Source organism: Crinia signifera, chromosome 1 (assembly GCF_055691185.1).
Source record: "Crinia signifera chromosome 1, ASM5569118v1, whole genome shotgun sequence".
Classification (NCBI taxonomy): Eukaryota; Metazoa; Chordata; class Amphibia; order Anura; family Myobatrachidae; genus Crinia; species Crinia signifera.
The window spans coordinates 86,182,879-86,207,618 of record NC_139217.1 but is presented as its reverse complement, the minus strand read 5'-3'; the positions used below and the strand labels follow the sequence as shown (position 1 = coordinate 86,207,618).

General features: G+C 40.9%; 1 protein-coding gene across 7 annotated transcripts in view; it reads left to right on the top strand.

The window, feature by feature from the left end:
* The window catches only part of FAT1 (FAT atypical cadherin 1), a 206,393-nt gene that overhangs the window by 138,693 nt on the left and 42,960 nt on the right, over window positions 1–24,740 (top strand). For all 7 annotated transcript variants that reach the window (XR_014469766.1, XM_083169337.1, XM_083169366.1 and 4 more), the window contains 7 exons: window positions 8,911–9,186; window positions 9,290–9,500; window positions 12,523–16,590; window positions 18,107–18,303; window positions 20,556–20,709; window positions 22,686–22,919; window positions 23,664–24,053. Coding sequence is in view for 6 of the 7 variants with exons in the window: in XM_083169337.1 (XP_083025463.1) it covers window positions 8,911–9,186; window positions 9,290–9,500; window positions 12,523–16,590; window positions 18,107–18,303; window positions 20,556–20,709; window positions 22,686–22,919; window positions 23,664–24,053 (5,530 nt within the window). In the remaining variant the exon portion in view is untranslated. The remainder of the gene's footprint in view (window positions 1–8,910; window positions 9,187–9,289; window positions 9,501–12,522; window positions 16,591–18,106; window positions 18,304–20,555; window positions 20,710–22,685; window positions 22,920–23,663; window positions 24,054–24,740) is intronic.

The following is a 24,740-nucleotide window of genomic DNA, read 5'->3' as shown; positions in this document are numbered from 1 at the left end:
CTGCTTGAACTTTGACTTAATGCTCTCAGAACGGCTTAATCATCCTGTAACTCCTAATATATTCTGGAGGCCAATTCACGGTTTGTTGAACAATTGGCGTTCTCGGTGCTGCACGGGTGGTTCAGGCATTTGAACGGGGTAAGAGAATAGGAAGAAATAGGCCTAAATAGCCAAAAAGGCCTCTGCAAAATGGAATTGTCGATAAGGCTATTTAGCTTTCCCACCCGCAGTGGTTTAGGGGCATGATCTAGATTGTTTGTGATTGTTTATTCTTCTGATCAGCAGTGTGAGGCAGCTTAGAAGCAGCCACATTTATCATTACTTATTACTTATTCATGTGGTACCACATGGGGTCTGCAGCACCTAAGAGAGACAGTATGAACAGTATAAGAATAGAGTGAAAGTCATAGTCCCCTAATAAACAGTGGTATGGCCAAAGTCTTTGTTGTGCCGGCCGTAGGAAGGTTATGATAGTTTAGGCGAGGAACAAGGACCCTGCTCATGATCACTTACAGTCTAGAACAATAAGTAGCGATAGGGAGAACATCAGGCAGTGTTACATGGGGAAAATAAGCCACTGTAGAGGGTGAAGGGACTATTTTATCCCTTTGTAGCATTGTCTGCTTTTAAAGGTATGTTTTAAAAAGAGAGAAACAGAAGCTTTATCTAGCCTTTGTCAAAGCACACCGAAAATTAATTGGGTGCATAGAGTTAGCAAAACTATAATAAAGTAGTTAATTGCTTGGTTTCATTATTTTTATATTAAATTACATTTTTTAGATCGGCTGTTCCTGATAGCATTAAATTGGCCTCTGCCCATGCATGTATAATTGTGTTTGGAGCCGTATTTTGTAGAATATCCATTAAAGTGTACTTGCTTACTGTAAATATGGATTTCTAAGCTCATTTCCCTGCTAAACTTTCTTTGTGGATTTATGTCATAAGGGAGCTACAGGATCACACGCGTTCAGCCGATGGTTTAAACTGTTGAATAATCATAGGGATTTATACAATCAAGAATTCAGAGAATGTGCTCGGTGTTTGAAAATCCTAATTAACACACATTCCTGTAAGTAACTGGACTGTTACATGCAGCTGTAAGTTCCAGAGCTAGGAGCCTTAGAATTGCTTACATATTCGCTTTTTGTCATGCTGTGCTGCAACACTTTCAAGGTCAAGGTTGCAGCACCTTTTTTGTAACTAAAAAAAATGACAAACACAAATCATGTTCCATAGATTCTGCTTATTTTGTATTTTACTAATTTGCCTGAATTGTGTACACCAATGCAAATTTTGTTCCCCAGGGGGTTAAGTTATTTTTCACAGTCAAGTAAGCATTCACTTGGTCCTGGACGTGATTCTAGGCTATTTCTACAAGCAAAAATAGTTTTCGTTGAATGTTATAACAAAACAAATACAGTCAGGTGAATAACCGTTTTCGTGGACTGATCATATATGGCTTGTCTCTATAATGGAATCCATAGCCATACTTCAAAATTACAGTTAAAACTTTTTACAAACTATAGGAGCCTTGGAATTTCACCAACGGAGATGCTAATCTATCCTTTGTAGGATTACTGCCCAACTCAGTCAATTCTCTCTACTTCCTGAATTCTACTAACTTCATATTTACATTCTTTTTAACTGTGTTCCAGTCAATGGATAGACAGTATCTAGTTAGACAGTCAGTAGGTTGACCTAATATGGTCAACATGGCCGAAAGGTCAACTTGATGGGTATTTATTTATAGTTTCTTATATAGCGCAGCATATTCCGTTGCACTTTACAATTGGACAATTGGGTAAAAGGTTGACACTGCCTACGGTAGTTGGGTACAAAATGTCAGCAGATTAAAAGACTGACATGACAATGGCAGCCATCATTTTTTAATCCTTTCATTTTTTTTACTTTTTGCTTAATCTTCCATCCATGAGGACGAAATAAGCAATTAAAAGATTCCAATTAGCTCAATAAGACAGTTATTACTAACCTTCCAAAGTGGTGTCGTCTTCATCCAGCATCAGGATCCAGATCTCCTGTTGCAGTGGTGAGCATGTAGTGACTGTGAGTATGTGTAAGTGTGTGTGTGTAAGTGTAAGCTAGATTTCCAGCAGCCCTTGTGCCAACCAGCATTCCCAGAGTCAACCAGCAGCCCTTGGACTTCCAGTAGAACCCTCCCCAGTGGTAAGATAGAGGAGAGGCCACCGGAAGCCACAGACCACCAGATAGGTAAGTAACTTTTTATCCATTTCACACTTTGCAGTGATTTAATCACTGAAAACCCTGCAAACATTTTTTAGATTAGATACCTCAAGTATTGGGAGCACGCGATAATCCAAAATTGTGCGTGAGGTAAGCACGTTTCGCTAAACTGCTTTCACAATTGACTTTAGTGTCTTCTCTGTCTATGCAGTGTACATATGGAATCTTATTGCACACCCCTTGTGTATCTATCTATAGTTTTATTAATATGAAACTTTTATTTAGTGTTTGGAGCAGATTCAGTTAGCGTTAACTGCTATCACACGTTTATTTGTGGGTCTGTAATTGAATGGCTTTGGGTACAGACCATGCAACGCAATCTGGATAACTGAAACTCTCCTCTTGACTTGGATACCCTTATCCCAACTCACTGGCTAAGATTCTGAACATTTCTATAAGAATAAAATGATAATGCTTACAATTTATAACAGAGCATGTTTCCTTGATTTTCTGTATTGGTGTTTAATAAAAATAATATCCTTTAGAAAGATTCATCCTATTGTTGGCGTCTGAAGTACAATCTGTTGTACACCACGGCATTTTATTATATGTGATGTGAATGAAGGACGAGCTATTAACATGAAAGTCAACATGAATTTCCAATCTGACTGAATAGCAAAGATCAATTTTATTTATCTCAATTGTAATCGTTTTACGTCAAGCAATCTGCTTTATTATCTATTGTCTGATGGAAAAGAGGCCCAAATTGCAGACTTGTAATCATGTACAGCAGAAATCCTCCTCATCCAATTAATAGAGCACAATAGTATTTATATGCTTGAGCCTAAAATACGAGTTGTCGTTAACAACATCGAAAGTTACATGTTCAAACATTCTCATACCAAGAAAGTACTTAATGTATATCCCTTTGGTTTCATATTTGCCTTCCAACTCTTTTCAAGCTGCTGTTCTTTATCAGCTATTTAAGACTAAGGTAAAACTGACTAAAGTATTATTTAAGGAAGTCAACTGTCTGTTGGAAAAAGTCTTCCTTTAAGATCACATCTTCATGTCTATTATACAAAATGAATTAAATCCCTAATATAATCTCATGTGAAACTTTTAGTGGCCTTTTAGACAGACAAACTTTGAAAAAACAGAGGGAACCAGAATAACCTATGGTGGAGGGGACTATTTCTGAGGTGAAAAAAAATAATCAGTCTGCTGAAGGACAGGCAGGGAGCTGAGCCAGTCAGCAGGGCAGTGGGCTGATCTCCTACAGGCAGCTGAATTTTTAATGGAGCTCAGGGAGGAAAGAAACCTCCCTTGTAGCAGAAGGGCAAACTCAAGAGTGACCAAGAAGGACATAAATGTCAGGGACACACCCTTAAATGCTTGGGTTAACCGTAACAGGACAAACATATCAAATTATTAAGTTACTTTAAAAAAAACAACAACTTTGCAAGCAAATGATACTGAAATGTGCCAGAACTGCAGTCATTTATTCGAAGTACTCAGCAGGGAGCCATTAAAAAACAACAACAATTACTTACTTCCATTGTGCTAAGTAATGAAAAACGAAATTGAGAGTCAAGCATCCCCAGCTCACACAGGACGATCAAACTTCTGTCTTTAGAGAAACTTTCTTTAGTACATACATGAATACTGTGCATAAGTAAAAGTTTTAGATGTTTTATCAGGACTGGATGGACTTGACATACAGCAAAACTTTTTGTGGGCAAGATCGTAACCGCAATTTGATGGCAGATAAGAAACACTTGGCCCATATAATCTGCTTCTTTTTTAAGCATTGTATTACCACCATTTTTGTCAGGAGATCCTTATGCCTATCCCAAATATGTTTGCTCTACTGTCTTAGCCTCTACCACCTCTGACAAGAGGCTATTCTACTTCTCCCATACTGGGTCCCGAAAATCAGGTGGCCCTCATGGCCCCTGGAAGAGTGGGCAATTCCTGCACCCACTTTCGGAATACCCCCATAACTGCACACACCAGCAGCCATCTACAAAAGTGGGTGTGTGAAAGATGCAATGCACTGTACTGTGAATCGTGTCATTGGCACTCGTCAATTGCTCTACTATACCGGGAATCTTGTCCACTACCCTTTCTCTGAAAAAATGTTTCCTCAAAATTCCCCATAACCTACCTCCCTCCAGTCTCAGCCAAAATCTCACTGTGTATATGCACCTTTAGACCATGCTCTAAGTACGAATTTGACTGTGCAATTTCTCTTGAAATCCCCAGAACCATACAATATTGTCTATATTTAATTGAGATTTTGATTATACTAGAACACTAGACTGTATACAATATAGTGAAAATTGGCTCGCCTGCAGTCTTTTTTTTTTTCTTTTGATGCTGATCCCACAGGATAAACTATAAATAAGATCTTTTAGTCTTATTACACAAACACACTAATATGGACAGAAAATTCTGTATCAAAATTGCTACACAACTGTTGGATCTGCTCAATAAAATTATTACTGCATTTCATGAGGTTCCAAAATCTAAAACTGGTAGACAATGGGTTTCTTAACATGTTCTAGGCACCCAATGGGCATTTTTTATTGTTGTGTTTGTCTAAATTGGACACGTGTCCGGACATTTAGTGAATTCATCGCCATGTTGGTATTGCCATCTTTATTTTCCAGTTTTCAATAGTTTAACTCTATCTAAATGATGACATTGTACAGCGATTTTCTATGGGTGATTTCAGAATGCGAAAGTTGGCTTGTTTTGCACTGAAGTGGACCATCTAATTTTTGTTTTGTTATTATTTTGCATTATGTTATTAGGGACATCAGTGGGGAAAGAACATTTAGGAGGCACTCTTCAAGTTACGGATGGGGCCATTGTTAATGTTGCTGGCGCTTTGCCAGCAGCTTGTACCTGCCAGCTGGCGCGCACATGGTCGCGCACGCGTCCATTGCCGGGAATGGGCCGCCACAGTTTGGGTGGCGGCTGGCGTGCCAGAGCAGGCTCGATGTAGTCCTAGATTTAGATATATGTGGAGTTGAAGTGGCTGCTGTAAGCATGGAAGCCACAGCAATAACGCTTATATTTTATTATTTAAGCTATCTACTTTTAAAAGAGGCATCTCTTGCTTGCATTAGTGCTCAGAACTGCTTTGTAGGATGCAGCATCGGATCATCTACAACATCATTAGCAGCTGCGTGACACATGGAGTGGCCTAGGACTTCCACTGCAGGTCCAACAAAGAGGCTGGGAAATCTGTCTTCTGATGGAGATCCTAGACTCGTTAGTCCCCAGCAACATCAGTGAACCGCCGCCAATTTGGCGAAACTGAGGCTATACCCGAAAATTAAAAGTCTTTCAATCATTGACAGTCTGCTTCCAATCATTGACAGTCTGCTTCCAATCATTGACAGTCTGCTGCCAATCATTGACAGTCTTCCGCCAATCATTGACCGTCTGCCGCCAATCATTGACCGTCTGCCGCCAATCATTGACCGTCTGCCGCCAATCATTGACCGTCTGCCCCAATCATTGACCGTCTGCCGCCAATCATTGACCGTCTGCCGCCAATCATTGACCGTCTGCCGCCAATCATTGACCGTCTGCCGCCAATCATTGACCGTCTGCCGCCAATCATTGACCGTCTGCCGCCAATCATTGACCGTCTGCCGCCAATCATTGACCGTCTGCCGCCAATCATTGACCGTCTGCCGCCAATCATTGACCGTCTGCCGCCAATCATTGACCGTCTGCCGCCAATCATTGACCGTCTGCCGCCAATCATTGACCGTCTGCCGCCAATCATTGACCGTCTGCCGCCAATCATTGACAGTCTGCCGCCAATCATTGACAGTCTGCCGCCAATCATTGACAGTCTGCCGCCAATCATTGACAGTCTGCCGCCAATCATTGACAGTCTGCCGCCAATCATTGACAGTCTGCCGCCAATCATTGACAGTCTGCCGCCAATCATTGACAGTCTGCCGCCAATCATTGACAGTCTGCCGCCAATCATTGACAGTCTGCCGCCAATCATTGACAGTCTGCCGCCAATCATTGACAGTCTGCCGCCAATCATTGACAGTCTGCCGCCAATCTGTGTTAAATGTCACAGACCCAACAAAGAGGCTGGGAAATCTGTCTTCTGATGGAGATCCTAGACTCGTTAGTCCCCAGCAACATCAGTGAACCGCCGCCAATTTGGGAAACTGAGGCTATACCTATACCCGAAAATTAAAAGTCTTTCAATCATTGACAGTCTGCCGCCAATCATTGACAGTCTGCCGCCAATCATTGACAGTCTGCCGCCAATCATTGACAGTCTGCCGCCAATCATTGACAGTCTGCCGCCAATCATTGACAGTCTGCCGCCAATCATTGACAGTCTGCCGCCAATCATTGACAGTCTGCCGCCAATCATTGACAGTCTGCCGCCAATCATTGACAGTCTGCCGCCAATCATTGACAGTCTGCCGCCAATCTGTGTTAAATGTTACAGACCCGTACTGCACATATGCAGTACATTTCTGGGACATGTGCAAAGTAATAAACATCAGTGCTTTGTTGCCAGCGCCACACTAACAACCACATGAATTAAGGTGTGGGGACACAGTGCAATTCAGGTTTGATTCGATTTTGCCTATCCAATTTTGACTATATGATTTTTTTGCTAACTGCACTTTAGATGTACCGAAGCTAAGTCGGTATCTCCTAGAATAGATAGACTGTGTAGGCAAGGCAATTTTGACTAGATCATAGACTTTTATAATTGCAAAAACGCTTAGTCAAAATCTCCAATGCATCTAGTCAAAATTGGCCATTAGCCAATATTTCACAGTGTGTATGGGGCTAGTCTAAATACATTCTACAGGCGAGATAGTCAAGATACTGTAGACTTGCCTGCACAGTTTATTTTAGTGGCTGAATGTGTGCAATTCAGACTAACTTTCAATTAGTTTTGACTTTTTAGTCAAAAATCAATAACCAGAATCGCACTGTGGCCCCACAGCTTTAGGCCGGCACTTTGAATGTCTTATCAGAATCCGTTCAAATGTCAAAATGACCAGAGGTTCTGTTGTTCCGATCTGTTCCTTGTGCATCTAATGGGAAATGTCACACTTTTGTGGAAATGTGCAGTTTGATCTGTGCTTTGATCATTATAATGAAAACACAAAAGGTGAGATGTGATGTACTAAGCCTTGTAGAGAGATAAAGCGGAAAGAGATAAAGTACCAGCTAACTTCTGTTACAGGCTGCTTTATCTCTCTTCACTTGATCATTCTCCAAGGCTTACTACAAGGCCTGCCTCTACACATTTTATAAAGTCCCAGCCTCACTTCAGGTCCATCTTAACGGCATTGTGGGCCCTAGGCAAAGCAACGCACTGGGTCCCCTACTGAAGTAAAAAAATCCTTACTTCCTGCGGTGTCTCTCCTCCTGCTATCAGCCATCCAGCAATTAGCAGCTTACAGCCATAACTGTTTGGCTGGAGGCCGGTAGAGAATGTTTCCCAGCAGCTCTGATTTTGTGTAATTCTCAAGCAAAGCAGCTGAACAGCACACACGAAACTCCAGAGGCACCAGCAAGGCCCTGCTCAAAGGCCCCTAGATTTGTGGGGCCCTAGTGCAGCTGTCCAATAAGCCCATGCATTAAGATGACCCTGCCTCACTTCACTCATAAGCCCTTAATGCATCTAAAGCAAGCAGTGTTTTAGGAGAACACAATGAATGGGGTGTTCAGGAGAAAATAAAGGGAAATCCTTGTAATCATTACAAAGGGTTAAGTAAATACAGTACACTATAAAAATTGTTCGGTACTTGTTCCCTAGCACGGCTCTCACTACTGCATTTGCATAGTGGGCTATTCAGGGTAGTGAAATTGCATCGCATGCCATTATTGTATGGCATGCGATGCGATCAGATATCGGATCCAATTTGATATATAATAATGGCATTGAATGTACTATACAATTAAATGACATATAATGTCATTTATTTAGGGCCCCCCCCCCCCCAATATCCATGTCATCCCGAAGCGTGGCGAGCAGCGTCGGAACACCACGCTTCGGGCTCAGTGGCTCGCTACGCTCACCACACTATATAATGTCAATTCCACGCCGACGTGGATAGTGGGGGTATGAAAAGGTCGGGCAGATGCGTTCCGCCGCCTCACGCGGGGCTCGCTGCAGGATGACGTGGATAGTGGGGTGGGGGGGGGGGGGCGTGCTAGGAAACAAGTACCAATTGTTCAAAATATTTACGAAAAGGGCGTACGCTCTGAAGTATAAGAAGTGAACATCCACGGATGCGCATAAATAAATATTGTAGTTTTTGAATTCAGCAGAGTTAATAATTGTTTGAAATGCACAGCAAATATAAAAGCAATGAATGATCTTGTTTAGTTTAAACGCTAATTAAATCTAAGTAGTTTTATCAGTCACATGCTACTCATGAAGTGTTCAGTTGCATTGGAAACAATATTGTATTTATTTCTGAAGCATCCGGTTCTAAATCCCCGTTCTTTTGGTCAGGAATATGCCCTTTATTTAACGGGCACTAGTAGTGCCTTGCTAGTAAAAGCATTAACCCAACGCTTTGTAAATAATCCCCCTTCTTTGTTGTTTGATAAAAGATGGCCAATACAATTTATATAGGCTCGCTGCTCTGCATAGGAACAATGACAATTGTTTAATTAAATGTACATCCTTTTCAGGTTTTTATTAAAGTCATTGATACAAATGACCATCGGCCAGAATTTTCTACCTCAAAGTACGAAGTGCTGATCCCCGAGGATATCCGACCAGAGACAGAGGTTTTGCAAGTCTTCGCCACAGACAAAGATGAGAAGAATAAATTGATTTACACTTTGCAAAGCAGCACCGACCCTGTTAGCCTTAAGAAGTTTCGAATAGACCCTGCCACCGGTTCCCTGTACATTGTTGAAGAGCTTGATCATGAAGCGATGCAGCAACACGTACTTACAGTAGCGGTAAGCCCAGCTCACACATCTGTCTCCAGCTGACACACTGGGATTTTTTTTTGTCACTGTAATATTCCTGCTCTTGTGTAATGGCGGAAAAATTTGTTTTCAGGTGCGTGATCAAGATGTTCCTGTCATGCGGAACTTCGCCAGGATTGTTATTAATGTGACTGACACTAATGACCATGCCCCCTGGTTTACAAGCTCTTTCTATGAAGGTCGAGTCTATGAATCAGCTGCTGTTGGTTCCGCTGTTCTCCAAGTCACTGCACTAGACAAAGACAAGGGGAAGAATGCTGAGGTTGTGTATTCTATTGAGTCAGGTACGTGTTATTGATTATCCCAGCACATATAACAGCAGGCTGTACTGAATCAATGCTTGCCAAACTTTATTGAAGTAGATTTGACATGTAGACATGTATTAATCGAAATGTCCTGTGCAGCGAATGAACAATAGGAAGAAATATTTATGAAAGTATTCACATGTGTAACGCTGACCTCCGCCAACAAAGATGGGCTGGGTAGGATATACTGTAGGCTGGAACTGTGCTTTCAACAAGTTTTTTTTTTCTCCCTAACTTTTTGCACTTGGAAGCCAGACTCTGTCTAATGAATCCTGTTTTGTGTAATTTGTATTCCTGAGATTTTATGTGCTGGAATATAAATCTTTGGGGGATCATTGATACACAATCTAACAATCTCACACAGCCATCAGTCTTTCAATGGGTTTTACTTCTTTCACGTTTTGACCACAGGTAGCTATTACTGTGTTTATGGAAATCGACTCCTTTACATTTGAATTCTTTAAATCAAACTTCCTTTTGTCGCATTGTCTTAATTCATAATCATTACTTTAGTCATACTGAAATACCAAACAGCAAATAAGTTTGGAGCTGAGAATTTAAACTCATTACTTCATCCTCCATGGTAATCAAATTATTCTTTTTTTTTTTTTCATTATAGTGGTAGTAGTAAATATTTATTTGTATCTTAAACAATTTGGGGAAAAAACTGCAATATCAATTAAGGAACAAATTAGTAAAATATGGTATTGGGCACTACCTAACGAGTTGGTTGCCCCGCCCTCTATTTGTGGGTTTGGGGGGTGTCGGTTTAGGATGCATGTAATGGTTGGCCCCACCCTCTAGATGTGGGTTTAGGGGGCGTGGCCAGTAAAAAGCGGACTCCTGCTACTTCAAGGTGCTGGTGATGTGCATTACATATGGGAAAGATTTCTAAGCAGTAGAAAACCATTGGAGGTTTTTTATTGATTTATGTTTATGAAATGGAAAATGGTGAAATAAAAGCACTTTTTTTTTTATAGTACTGAAATCTCCAACAGAAAATGCCATAGAAGTATTTACCCGTCGGTGTCCTATTTCTTGTAACTTTGCATGTTTATTAATTTGTTCCTAGAACTAACCATTCTCGCTAGCATAGTAGGTGGCTGTAATATTAAATATTAACAATATTGACGTTTTTATTAGCAAAATGGGAAAAGGACCTTTTGCGTGATGATAAAGAGTGCGGCAAGCATGTGCACCCTGTCCTGTGACTAATATTTGTACATTGTATACGGTAAATAGGCAGCTGCCAGTTGGATTTGTGATGAAAGAATGCGGGAGACATATTTCTGCAAAATGGGTTTAAATGTCACATTTTTCGCAACAAAATTCTGGAGGAATAAATTATAGCTGTCAATCTTCCAAGAGAGCAGCGTAGGGATTCCTGAAATGCTTGTGATATTTTATAGACTCTGTAATGTTCTATTCTAAGGACGGCAGAATTTTCATAGCACAACAGTCAGCTCCGATATTATCATATGCCAACTCCCCAGCGTAATTCCCTCTGCTCGAACGGAGCATTTCATATTATGCTAATCGTTGCTTTTTAGAAAATGTTCTTTCTTTTTAACAATTATTTGAAAAAAAAAAAAGAGGATAAAAAAATTTCTACTAATAAACTAATAAAAAGTGAATTAGATCTCACATCAAATGACCTCTTGTTAATACATCACATACTTTTCATCAAGATCTTACTGAGAAGCTATGCCGATAAGAACATTTGCTTTGCTAAGGACTGTGTAATGGCATAATCATGATTTTAAAGGCTTTGCTCAACTATTTAAAGTTTTACTTTACTTAACAATCTAGTCTGTGTGATTAAATATCATTATATATACGTACAGGAGATTTTGTATTGGGTTAATATAATCTCCTTAGAACTTTGGAAGTTAGGGATATAAGTAAAGTAACGTACATGCTATGCTGGTTCTATGTAACCAGTATTTTGGAAATACTATGCCGCGTTTCGTTTCCTTAATCACCAGACATTGTTGGTTTTAGGGGAATATTCAATCCCAAATTAAAATTTTCACCAGGCAAAAAATCTGCAATGTTCGCCCAGTTTTTGGACAAATTTGGCTTGCCCTTTTTAAACCCTGTGCCTTTTTTTTTTTTTTGCCTGTGTGAAAAATCAAGCATCGCTGAAAACCACATAAATCTGCAAAATTGCTAAGAATTCCTGTGGTTTTGGAAAATTTTAGGCCGTTTTTCACCCAAGCCAATTCCCCCCAAAAAAGAAAGTGAAATGACATGGGCGTAAATGTACTAAAAAATGGGCAAAAGTGACCATAATTGAATACTGATTGGTGAATCTTTGAAGTTTTTTCACCTGGTGAAAATCTCGTCCAAGATTGAATACTCTCCTTAGTGTATTGCCCCCAATGTTTTTAGATCTTTCTTAACCTTTTTTTTTTCCACTTGTACCAACTGTATGAGACATGTTTGCTTTGAGGGGCTCTCAAAATGATCAAATAGTCTGCAATAAGATGTGTTCCGTCTTTCTTTAAACAGTTTGATGTTTGATCTAGTAAATTAAATTTATTTAAACTAATAATTTATGTGGCAACTCCTGTGGGGTTTTTTTTAGTGCATTTATTTGTTTGGGAATACTAGTACTAGGAAATAAAATATTGTTCTTATTCTTATTGGGACCTCGACGTTTAATTCAGAGATGCAGGCATGGTAGTTTGGAAATCAGGTAGATGTTTGCAATTTCCAAAACAAAATTTAATTGCACAAATCTGGGTTTTCCCAGGCCAATTAAATATACAGATAGAAAGTTGATAAACTTGTATTATAGTGGAAAAAAGTTATGCTATATATTATAATAAGTATTGTTTTTAGTAAACGGTAATACAATTTTGTCAGCTGCAGCAGCTGTCATGTAGAAATGTACATGGTTGTATGTGTTGTGCTGATGCACTCACATGTTGTAATGTAATGTACCATTGTTCAGTATTGTATTAAAACATGTGTATTCTCATTTCCTCTTTTTCTCCAGGAAACACTGCAAATGCTTTTTCAATTGACCCAGTTTTAGGGATAATCAAGACCGCAAAAGAACTTGATCGACACTCTCAAGGTCAATACGACTTGGTGATCAAAGCTTCAGATAATGGGATACCTACTATGAGTCAGATAACATCTGTCCATATTCTTGTGACCGTGTCTGACAATGCAGCCCCCAAATTCATGAAAAAGGAATACTCTGCTGAAATTAGCGAGTCTGCACGAATCGGTAGTTTTGTCGCAATGCTTTCTACTTATAGCCAATCTTCGGTCACCCATGAAATAAAGGATGGAAATGTAATGAATGTTTTTGACATCAACCCAAATTCTGGAGTTGTCATCACACAGAAGCATCTTGATTTTGAAACTGCACCATCCTACACGCTTACCATTCAAGCAACAAACATGGCTGGTTTGTCCACAAATACGACTCTTGTTGTGTATCTTCGTGATGAGAATGACAATTTTCCCATCTTTGTGCAAACAGACTACAGAGGGCTCATCAGTGAATCTGCACCAGCCAATAGCGTTGTGTTAACGGCAGAAAACTCTCCGTTGGTGATTAGGGCCACTGACGCTGACCGAGAATCAAATGCTTTGCTTGTTTATCAGATTGTCGAGCCATCGGTCCACAAATATTTTGCCATTGACCCCAGCACCGGTGCAATACGCACTTTAGTCAGCTTGGATTATGAACAAACAAACATATTCCATTTCACAGTGCAAGCGCACGACCTGGGCTATCCGCGGTTGTTTGCAGAACATGCCGCCAACGTTACTATATATGTTGTTGATATCAATGATTGTGCTCCGGTGTTTTCAAGGGAGTCCTACGAAGCCTCCATTTTGATACCAACCTATAAGGGAGTGCAAGTGGTTACAGTTAATGCAACAGATGATGATTCTGGATCTTTTTCTGAAATTATGTATTCTATAGTTGAAGGTAACATTGGAGAGAAATTTGCTATTGACCCGTTAAAAGGCATTATAACTGTCCAAAACACATCTCCATTAAGGAGCCGGTATGAACTAACTGTACGAGCCTCCGATGGACGTTTCTCTAGCCTTGCATTTGTGAAAATCAATGTGAAAGAAAGCAAAGAAAGTTCTTTGAAATTTACGCAGCGTTCTTACACAGCAGCTGTCAAAGAAAACATCACTCAGATTAAAACTCTGACTGTTATTAATGCAGTTGGCAATCGGATGAACGAGCCTTTGTTTTTCCGTATTCTTAACCCCGACATTCGATTTAAAATTAGCCACACTTCTGGAGTGCTTTCAACAACAGGGATACCATTTGACCGGGAGCAGCAAGATTTGTATGAGATAGTTGTAGAAGTTACAGATGAACAGAAACCCCCACGGGTAGCACATGTCTTGGTGAAAGTAGTTGTCGAAGACGTCAATGACAACAGCCCCATTTTTGTTAATCTGCCCTATTATGCAATGGTTCAGGTGGACGCTGAATTGGGTCATGTCATCCGCCATGTCACTGCTGTGGATAAAGACATTAATAAAAATGGGGAGATACATTACTATTTAAAAGAACATTCAGAAATTTTCCAAATTGAACCATCTGGCGCAATCTCATTAAAAAAACAGTTGGATCTCGATGCCTTTAACAAAGACTATTTCATAACCGTAGTAGCAATAGATGGAGGGAGTCCATCATATTCTGCAGAGGTTGTTGTACCAATTACAGTAATGAATAAAGCAATGCCTGTGTTTGAAAAGCCTTTCTACAGTGCACTGATAGCTGAAAATGCTCAGCTCCACAGCCCTGTAGTGCACCTGCAAGCCAACAGCCCAGAAGGACTTCGGATAATATACAGCATCACAGATGGTGACCCATTCAATCAGTTTAATATTAACTTCAACACAGGTGTAATTACTGTTGTTGCACCCCTTGATTTCGAATCCCATCCAGCATATAAGCTAAGAGTTCGAGCAACGGATTCGGTCACTGGGGCTCATGCCGAAGTTTTTACTGATTTTATCCTGGAGGATTTTAATGATAATTCACCGGTGTTCCAGCAGAGAGAATATATTGCCACCCTGTCTGAGGCTTCTGTTGTGGGAACACCTGTTGTGCAAGTGAAAGCCACCGATGCAGACTCTGGGCAGAACAAAGCCATTTCTTATCACATAGTAAGTAGCCCTAACAATAGTTCTCAGTACTTTCTCATTGACAGTATCAGTGGGCAGATTGTTGTTGCAAAGCCTTTGGATTATGAGTACTTGCATGTGTACAGTTTCTTAGTAAGGGCAGTCGACAGTGGGATTCCTCCTCTAAGCAGTGACACCACTGTAAGTGTCCATGTTACTGATCTCAACGATAATCCTCCTGAATTCACCCAACCTCTTTATGAAGCTAAAATAAGTGAGCATTCAAGACCTGGAAGTTTTGTAACGTGTGTAAAGGCTACGGATGCAGATAATACAGATGTTGAGAAGTTAGAATATTCCATAGTTTCTGGAAATGAAGATATGAATTTTCTCATAGACAGTAAAAACGGAATAGTAACGGTTTCACATTTGCGGAAAGAAATTCTAAAAACATCCTATACCCTCAATATCTCAGTTTCTGATGGTGTTTTCAGGAGTTCAGCGGCAGTACACATTGCTGTAACAAGTGCTAATTTACATAGTCCTACGTTTGGACAGAGTCAGTATGAAGTGGAGCTTTCAGAGAACTCTCCAGTGCAGTCCCTTGTTACTGAACTTAGAGCTGTAGATGAAGACACCGGAATCAATGGGCATGTCTCTTATCATATCATAAACGAGTTTGCAAAGGATAACTTCTACATTAGCGAGAAAGGACAGCTGTTTACAGCAGAAAAGCTTGACCGAGAAAGTCCGACCAACAAAGTCATCCCTATAAGCATAATGGCAAAAGACGGGGGTGGGAAAGTGGGGTTCACTGTTGTCAATATCATTCTTACAGATTCTAATGATAATGATCCAAAGTTCAGTGCTACAGAGTACAAACTAAGTATTGCATCGGATACACCTCGAAGTACTTCAGTTGCTAGAATTATGGCTTCAGATGGTGACGAGGGGGCAAATGCTGATATATCGTATAAGATCGAAGCAAAGTCTGAAAGTGTGGAAGAAAACTTTGAAATCAGTCAATACTCTGGAATAATTAACACAAAAGAAAGCTTAGTTGGATTAGAAGATCAGGACTTTTCCTTTTTTGTTAAAGCAACAGATGGAGGGTCACCACCCAGAGAGAGCATCATCCCTGTTTTCATAAGAATTCTTCCACCCGAAGTGCAACTGCCAAAGTTTTCAGAGCCCTTCTATACCTTAAGTATTTCAGAAGATACTCCGATTGGTACAGAGCTTGATGTTATCAGAGCTGAAAGTAGCCAGCCCATAATATATCAGCTCATGAAAGGAAATACCCCTGAAAGTAACGTGGATGACATCTTTGTTATTGACAAACAAAATGGAAGACTAAAACTTGAGAAGGGATTGGATCATGAGACGACAAAATGGTACCAGTTTTCAGTGTTAGCTCAAAATATTAATGGAGAGCACGAAGTCATTTCTTCTGTGGATGTTAATATTCAGGTTAAGGATACCAATGACAATAAACCCATTTTTGAGGCAAATCCCTACGAGGCTTTTATTGTTGAAAATCTTCCCGGGGGATCTAAAGTCATCCAAGTTAAAGCTGTAGATACGGATTCAGGACTCAATAAGTATGTCTCCTATATGTTGGCACCTTTACAGGATCCTCAAGAAATTAAAGACCATTTCTCTGTGGACCCAGAAACTGGGTGGGTAACCACTCTTGGGGAACTTGATCATGAGAAAAGAAACAAGTACAACATTGTAGTAGTTGCTTATGATCATGGGGATAAAGTGCTGTCATCGTCTACTGTAATTGACGTTACGGTGATGGATGTGAATGACAACCCGCCACGTTTCACTGCGGAGATTTATAAAGGCACAGTGAGTGAGGATGACCCTCCAGGTGGTGTGATTGCCATCTTGAGCACCACAGATGAGGACACGGAGGATATCCACAAAGAAGCTACAATGTATATTACAGGTAAGAACAATTACTGTATCATTATTATTATTATTATTATTATTATTTATTATTGCTTACATTAACAGTGCTTGTATTGTCGGTGCTTGTGTACTAGCACGGCACCCATGATATTTGGTCGCACAACATATAATCGCATCGCATGGCATACACCCGATGCACTGCGATGCGATTTAAAATTGTATAAGCCCCCTATACGATGTTTAATTGTATAAGCACCCTAATGGAGGCTTACAATGTTAAATGCATCCCCACGCCACCCCCACTATGAACGTGAACCCGAAGCGTAGCGAGGCGGCGGTACGCGTCCTATGACCTTTTCATACCCCCACTATCCACGTCAGCGTGGAGTTGATTTTATATAGTGTGGAGAGCGCAGCGAGCCAGAAGCGTGGCGAGTGGACGCTTATTACTTTACATGTATCCTGCTTCCCCTCGCGGGGCTCGCTGTGCTCGCCACGCTTCGGGCTCGGTGGCTCACTGCACTCGCCACACTATATAAAATCAACTCCACGCTGACGTGAATAGTAGGGGTATGAAAAGGTCATAGGATACGTACCGCCACCCCACGCAGGCTCGCTGCGCTCGCCACGCTTAGGGTCCACGTTCATAGTGGGGGTGGCGTGGGGGTGCATTTAACACCCCCATTAGGGTGCTTATACAATTTTAAATCGCATACCATTGTATATGCGATAGAATGGCATACAATGCCATACAATTCGATGGTATACAATTTAAAATTGTATAACATTGCATCGCATTGCATACCATCGCATGTCTGCGATGCGATGGGCGTTGTGCTAGTACACAAGTACCGTATTGTCTTTCCTGCTAGATCATGGAGCTTTGCCTATGAACAGTAGGCAAAGCCCCATTCTGCGCAGATCGCTCAGCACACATGGCGGTGTGCATCGCGGGTGGACCGTGATGTGTGCTGAGCGATCACAGCGATTTTATTGCTGCTCCCTTGTCGCCCCGTGTGTATGGTGCTTAAGAATTTCTTAAACTATGTTTGTAGCTAATTTTCTGAGGCTTAATTTCCATATTGTTACTTTATTTTTCATTCTATTGTCAACATTAAAATACTTCCTTCAGCCCTCTCCCCTCCCTGCCCCTCTTCGTAGTTGTCTCCGGAACTTTAATACAAACCATTATCTCTCGCTTATCCTGTTCTTATTTCAGCAAATGATAATTGGTGATATTTTCCTTTGCTTGGAAACAGGAACTGTTAAAATGTTAATCAACAGAACCTTGCATAAGGTCTATGGTCATGGGTTGTCATGTTCTAGTGATTATTTATGCATTATTACTCCCAGCTCTGCACTGCTTAGAACTCCATATTTAATTCCTCTCAAAACATAATTACCCAGTGTACTTGCAGAGAGCACCACTGAATCACCAAGACTCATTAGCCAGTTAGATAGCGGGAACATAAGCTGAATTGGAACTTCATTTAGTATATACCCATGAATGTTGTTCTGTGTATACATTTAGTGATTTTCATTTCTTGTTCCAGGAGGGGATCCTCTTGGGCAGTTTGGGATTAAAAATATGCAGAATGAATGGAAGGTGTATGTTAGAAAACCACTGGACAGAGAAGTGAAGGACAACTATCTACTAAACATAACTGCAACAGATGGCTCGTTCTCCAGCAAAGCTGTGGTTGAAGTGAAGGTCCTTGATGCCAATGACAATAGTCCTGTCTGTGAAAAGGTGTGTTTTTTAATTCCTTCTTTATTTTAAATTTTTTGTTTAAAACATATACATAGACAATCATATTTTGTTTACAGTTCGTGATCACATATCATAAAAGCATTTCATTTTCATAGCATGTGTCTTCCGTAATCTAATGCTGTGTACACACTAGTACAATCTGCATAAGATCCAGATGCGATTACAATTTAGACTATCTGCATACAATTTACACTATCTGCATTCAATTTAGACTATATAGTGCAGATCTTCACTATATAGACAGGGCAGCCAAGACTTTCTGGTTAAGATATGGGAGCGCGCATCTTGAACGCATCTGGATCGCTTGGGATAAAACCCATACAATCTGCATGAGATCCAGATAAGATTTTGACTATATAGTCAAAATCTTATCTGGATCTTATGCAGATTGTATCAGTGTGTACACAGCATTAGAGTTTTCCCCAATGTTTCCTCCTTGGTCAACACATTTTTCTCATGTGTTTAATCTGCCCATCTGGGGCACACTTGAGGTGGATTCATAGTCACACATGAAATATCTGCAGATTTACGTTCTTCTTGGTCTGAACTTTGCACACCCCGCAACAAGAAAATGATACTCATCAGTCCTTAGTACAACAGCAAATGGTCCCGCAGTCATTTTGCTGGTGATTTATGCATGCGCAATAGAGCTGTCTCTCAGGAATAAAGCATAAGCTCCATGTTTCCAGAGACATGTGCATACACAATCATGTCTTGCCAAAGAGGCCTTAAAATGCCCCTGGATTTACACAATAATTTTTCCTGGCTGATCTGGAGATAGGAAGAAGTGTGGTCACAGAATTGTACCAATTCACTTTACACAGTAGTCACATTACAATGTAAAGTAATGTTGTTCACATTATACTGCACAGTATTGTCCATTATTCGTACCCATTACACATATTATGTCACACAGTAGGGATCCTTATACACATTGCGCCACAAAATAATGTCAGTGATACACATTATGTGCCACAGTGTTGCCTGTTTGCATTAGTAATATACATCATAAAGGGCACTTGGCAGATTGCAACCACTGGACATTCAGGGCCAGATACACTAAATGTCAAAAGTGAAAAACAGCCAGCCAATCAGCTCAGCTCCGATATTTGCCGTTCTACACATGCACTTAGTCTGTAATGTGCATGTTAAGGCCATGGCTGTGATCACCTTTGGCAAATTTTTCTTTCGCCGAGGCGCTAGCAGCCTGATTGACAGACAGGGGGCATCCTGGGGTGGACTCCCGGCATTTCATGGGCGTGCCCACAAAAACGATGGGCGTGCCCAAGACACGTGGCACCCGCCCCAAAACACGGCGGCTGCGAGCGCAGAGGAGGAGAAATCATTTAGTGGTAAGTAACCATCTAATGATTTCTGAGTGCGAGCGCTAGTGCACTTGCACAAACGGATGTGTACGGGTACACATCCGTTTGCATCCCTGCACAGGGATCCATATGGAGGGGGGGAGGAAGGGGGGTCGGATGGCATGCGTTAACCTGCTCGCTGGGCTCTGAACATATGCAGCCAAGCAAGAAGGTCTGAATCAGGCACCACCCTAGTTAAGTCCCTGGTGTTATGCATACTATTCACCTATTACTTTAATGCACACATGTAAATCTTGTGGAGTACACACATTTTGAGGCCTGAACACACGAAAACCCGAGAGCACCCGAGCGGCCACCAACTTCCGGAGTGAGGCCGGGGAGGTATATGTAGGGGTTGTAAGGCATGCGACGGTGGGGGGGAGCGATGCAAGGGATGTGTGTGCGCCAGTGGTGCACAGTTGGAGGACCACTGGCACGCCTCTACATATCGTGGCATGCCCGGAAATTTTGTGGCAGCTCAGCCCAGAATATTTCCAGGCATACCACCGAAGAGGTTAATGAGGTTGGACACATAGGTTGCAGCACAATAAAGATATTAATCAAAAAAAGCTTGGTTCAGGGGTTAAAACCTTTGAACACTGGGGATTACACAGTCTGGTCATACAATACACTAAAGGCATATAGCTTTCACCACAAGTATCCGTGTTATACATAAACAGAAAACCATTAAACAGAGGTATTAAGTAATAATAGAAGTAAGTTGGATCCCGTATTGGGTTAATAATTAAACTGCCACTGCCCATTCAGGGTGACAGGAATTGTTCTGCCGACCCATTAGAGGTGACATTTAAAATGGGAAAGTATTTTAATATTGTTCTGAAATGTGTCACTGCGGTTATTCTGCAGGATGCCTATGCTGAGACTATTTCAGAAGATGCACTTTCCGGGAAAGTGATCCTCCAAGTATCAGCCAGCGACGCCGACATTCGCTCTAATGCGGAGATCATTTACACACTGCATGGACGCGGCTCCGAGAAGTTTCACCTCAATCCATTTACAGGTGAGTTCCAGAAATGTTATAAATTCAACGCTCTTAGCTTTGACCTTTTAATTATGTCTTACAGACATCATTACTGTTAATTCTTCTGAGGAGAAGTCAGGCATAATTTCCTGCTTCAGGAAAGGGGACTTAATTGCATCAGTTGTATTAATTGAGGAACTCGATAGGCTCATGTAAAATAGATATTAAAATCGCAAGAATTTCTAGACTGTATTTACTCAGTCATTGCCGGTAAAGGTTGGCTAGGCAGAGGAAGTGCTGTAATGCCATTGGGCAGCGCCTTCATTTTTGACATTTAAAGAATCTCGAAGTGCTCACTTAAACATCATGTGTACACAAAGGTTTTATGTTTCACTGCATGTTTTCCACAGTCAAAGCAAATGTGTTTATTACTGCCGGTAAATCAATACTGTCCATGTTGAATCGCAGCCATCTTAATGTATAGGCATGCTGGTGGGCAGCTGTCCTAGGTGCCTTTGTGCAGGGCCGGGTAGTCATCATTCTCTGCTTGCCTCCCAGCCTGAAGCCAAGACAGTAATGGCTGTCAACGTGCTGATTGGTGGTTGGCTGGAGCTATCCACCAATCAGAGTACTGGCAGCCTGTCACTGTATAGCATGTGGAAAGAAAGACTGTGCAGTGGAGCAGGTGTATCATTTTGTTTAATTGGAAGTGCAATCTCAAATATGCAATCAACTGCTATAGTCAGCACTGAGAAATACAAATGTGTCCAGATATGCTGGACGTGCGAACCGTCGGATTTTGGGGGGTTGCTTGCACCTGCGTCCCATACACACTTAATGGGAAACCTGCAGGAGTGAGCTTACCCAGCCTTGTGTTCCATGGTGGTGCTACGATGCGTATGACCGTGCCTATGCATCGCACCAACAACTTATCTGGAATGATTAGTAATACTGTATGTGGAAGAAAACAAAACATAAACCGCGCAAGTAGGGGTGACTTTCTATTATTAATAAAAACCAATATTAATGCTTATGACTGGAATTACATCCTGTGTGCTTTTTTGGAAAATCATTTTAGATTTTGTCTCATGTTTCACATAACCGTGTAAGAGATTACATCTGCATATGGAGATCTCAGGCAACTGTACTACGCATGCTGAATGAAGGCATGAGTGTAGGTAGAGAACCAACTTCTCTATGAATGACGCAGGCTGATGGCACATTACAAGCTTGACAGGAGGGAAGAAGCAATATAAAGAACTAGTTTCCAGTCCGTCACAAAGCTGGAACAACAGTAATGTCAGTGCTAGCGGCTGAACGGAGCAACACTTGACTCGCTCCGTTGGGTGCCATCTAGTGGCCACTGGCTTGCAAAACACATAATCCCCCCCTCCATAGGTGAGGTGCAGCATTAGCATTTTAATATAAAGGATACATTCACACACACTCTTTGTGTATACATACGTATAAAAATTCACATACACACTTGGTCCTTTTTTATTTTATTTTTTTTACATTTGCCTGTTATACAAATGCTAGCTGCTCATACACTGACCAATATTTATTCAGATCAGCCAATAAAACAGCTATGATTCTGCTATCTAAAAAAGGCTGAACAACACTCAGGACCGTTCTGATATTGTAACGTGTAATCCTAATGACCACCATTCAGTTAATTCCACACTGTTGCTGAAGTTTAGAATCAGAGAATAGGGGTGGTATTGCGCTCTACTCTGAATACTTGTGGGGTGGTGCAGCAAATTCTGTGTTTCGTCCACCAACCCGATGATCAATTAGGTGAGAGACTGGGTGAATTGCGCCCTCCTGATAAATATAACTATTTCTCTTATTTTGATGTGTTGATAGTGTTGCGCTTGCTAGTATGGGTATTGTGTAGGACCCCTTTACCAATCAATGGAGTTGATTACACAATTGAAAAGACTCGTTTATCGTTTAAATTATCCTTTGCTCTTAATCTATTTCTCAAAACTTTGTTTTGTTGTTCGGCCACCTAGGTGAATTGATGACCTCTTCTCCGCTTGACCGCGAGATCCAGGAACTCTACCACCTTGTAGTGAAAGCAACAGATGGAGGCGGTCATTTCTGTGAAGCTACTGTGGAATTGACATTAGAAGATGTAAATGACAATGCCCCCGAGTTCTCGGCAGATCCTTACACTGTTACTGTATTTGAAAACACTGAACCGAAAACCCCAATCACAAAAGTCCAGGCCATGGATGCTGATGCAGGTATTTACTTTTTACCATGGTTTTGTACTTTGCGTATACTTATTAGTTGAATTGCCCTTTGTCTCCAGAATCTTCCTTGTATGCTTTGCTATTCGGGTTTCTACCAAAAACAAACAGGAGTGGAGTCCTGTATAAAGATATGTAGTTCAGCAAGCAGTGAATGCTTTGCAGATTTTATTTTTAAATTAAACGTATATACAGGTATTTGTGTGTGCCGCTGGAACTGTAGCTGTTACTGTAGCTGTCACTGGGTAAATTACTGCTGTTTCTGCATCTAGCACACAATAAATGCACCACTTTATTAAAACGGCAATTTAGGTTTGCATTTGGGCACACTTCTCTCAACCCCTTTCTCTCTCAGCACATTACATCTGCCCCATCTGCAGTCCAGCATGGTGTGGCTCCTTTTTTCTTTATTCTCACCTCAGAATCAGGCCCTCAGCTGGTACATGTGAAAGCAGAAGAGTATGATTTTTTTTTATATGGAACATCTTTAATTACATGGTTGAACAAAGCCGTAAAAATGGAGATTCTGTAGAAGACTAACGACACAAGTAAAATAACGCCTGGTTTACAATATGGAAATAATCATCATGGCTCAGAAGTGATAAAGAATGTTGGTAGACTGCGTATCTGGCAAAAGTGCTTCACTGAATTATGGGTTAAATTAACGTCGTATAATATGTATTGCCAAATCGCTAAAGCATTTTCTTTATAGTGTTTCAATGCATGTTTTTATTGCAGGACTTAATCATAAGGTGCAGTATTCATTAATCCACTCGGCAGAAGGTCAATTCTCCATCGATGAGTTGTCTGGAATAATTAGCCTGGAAAAGCCTCTAGATCGGGAGATGCAAGCCGTTTACACCCTAACTGTCAAAGCTACCGATCAAGGCTTGCCTCGGAAACTCTCCTCAGTCGCAAAGGTTGCTGTGTCAGTCTTGGACATTAATGATAATCCACCAGTTTTTGAACACCGAGAATACGGTTCAACTTTGTCAGAAGATGTGGCTGTGGGAACAGAAGTTCTCCAGGTGTATGCCACCAGCAGAGATATTGAAGCCAATGCAGAAATTTCATATCAAATTATAAGCGGCAATGAGCATGGAAAATTCAGTATAAATCCAGTCACAGGTAATAACAAAAATTTGGTTTATTGCAAGCTATAAATAATTAATGTGAGACAAATTTTTGTTCAGATAAATGTGATCCTCTGAAATCACACAGTGTACATTCATCTGTGTATGAAACACGAGCTTCTTCTTACATTGCATTAAGGAACAAATTGACACTAAATCCTCGCAAATTGCTTTTGTTATCTAATTTGCTTAAGACGGACAAATTAATTGCTGATTGGCCAGCTGCACAGTTTCTCTTATGAAGGTCATTATAGGCTGGCTAAAGAGTTAATATATGTGTGGAGTACAAAAATGATATTGTGTTGTGATGTTGGAACACAGTTTATTAAAATATCATATCAGCATATTAGTGCAGAAAACCTGTAAGAATACAGGTTGGGACTAAATATGGTTTTGCATTTTACATGTGAAACTGCTGTCGGCTGCTCCGTCATGTTGGTGTTAAGCTGACCATAAATCTACAGATCGATTGTCAGATCTGGCTGGTTGGAACAAAATCCTGGTAATGGATGAGAGCAAATGACAGTTGACCATTTGCTTTGAAATGCTGGAAAACTGCCCAAAACTGTCATTCAGCTAATACCAGGTTTCTGCTCCAACCAGCCAGATCTGACAATCGATCTGTAGATGTATGGTCAGCTTTATACTGGGAGTACGGTCATTGGCTATCAGTTTACAGCCG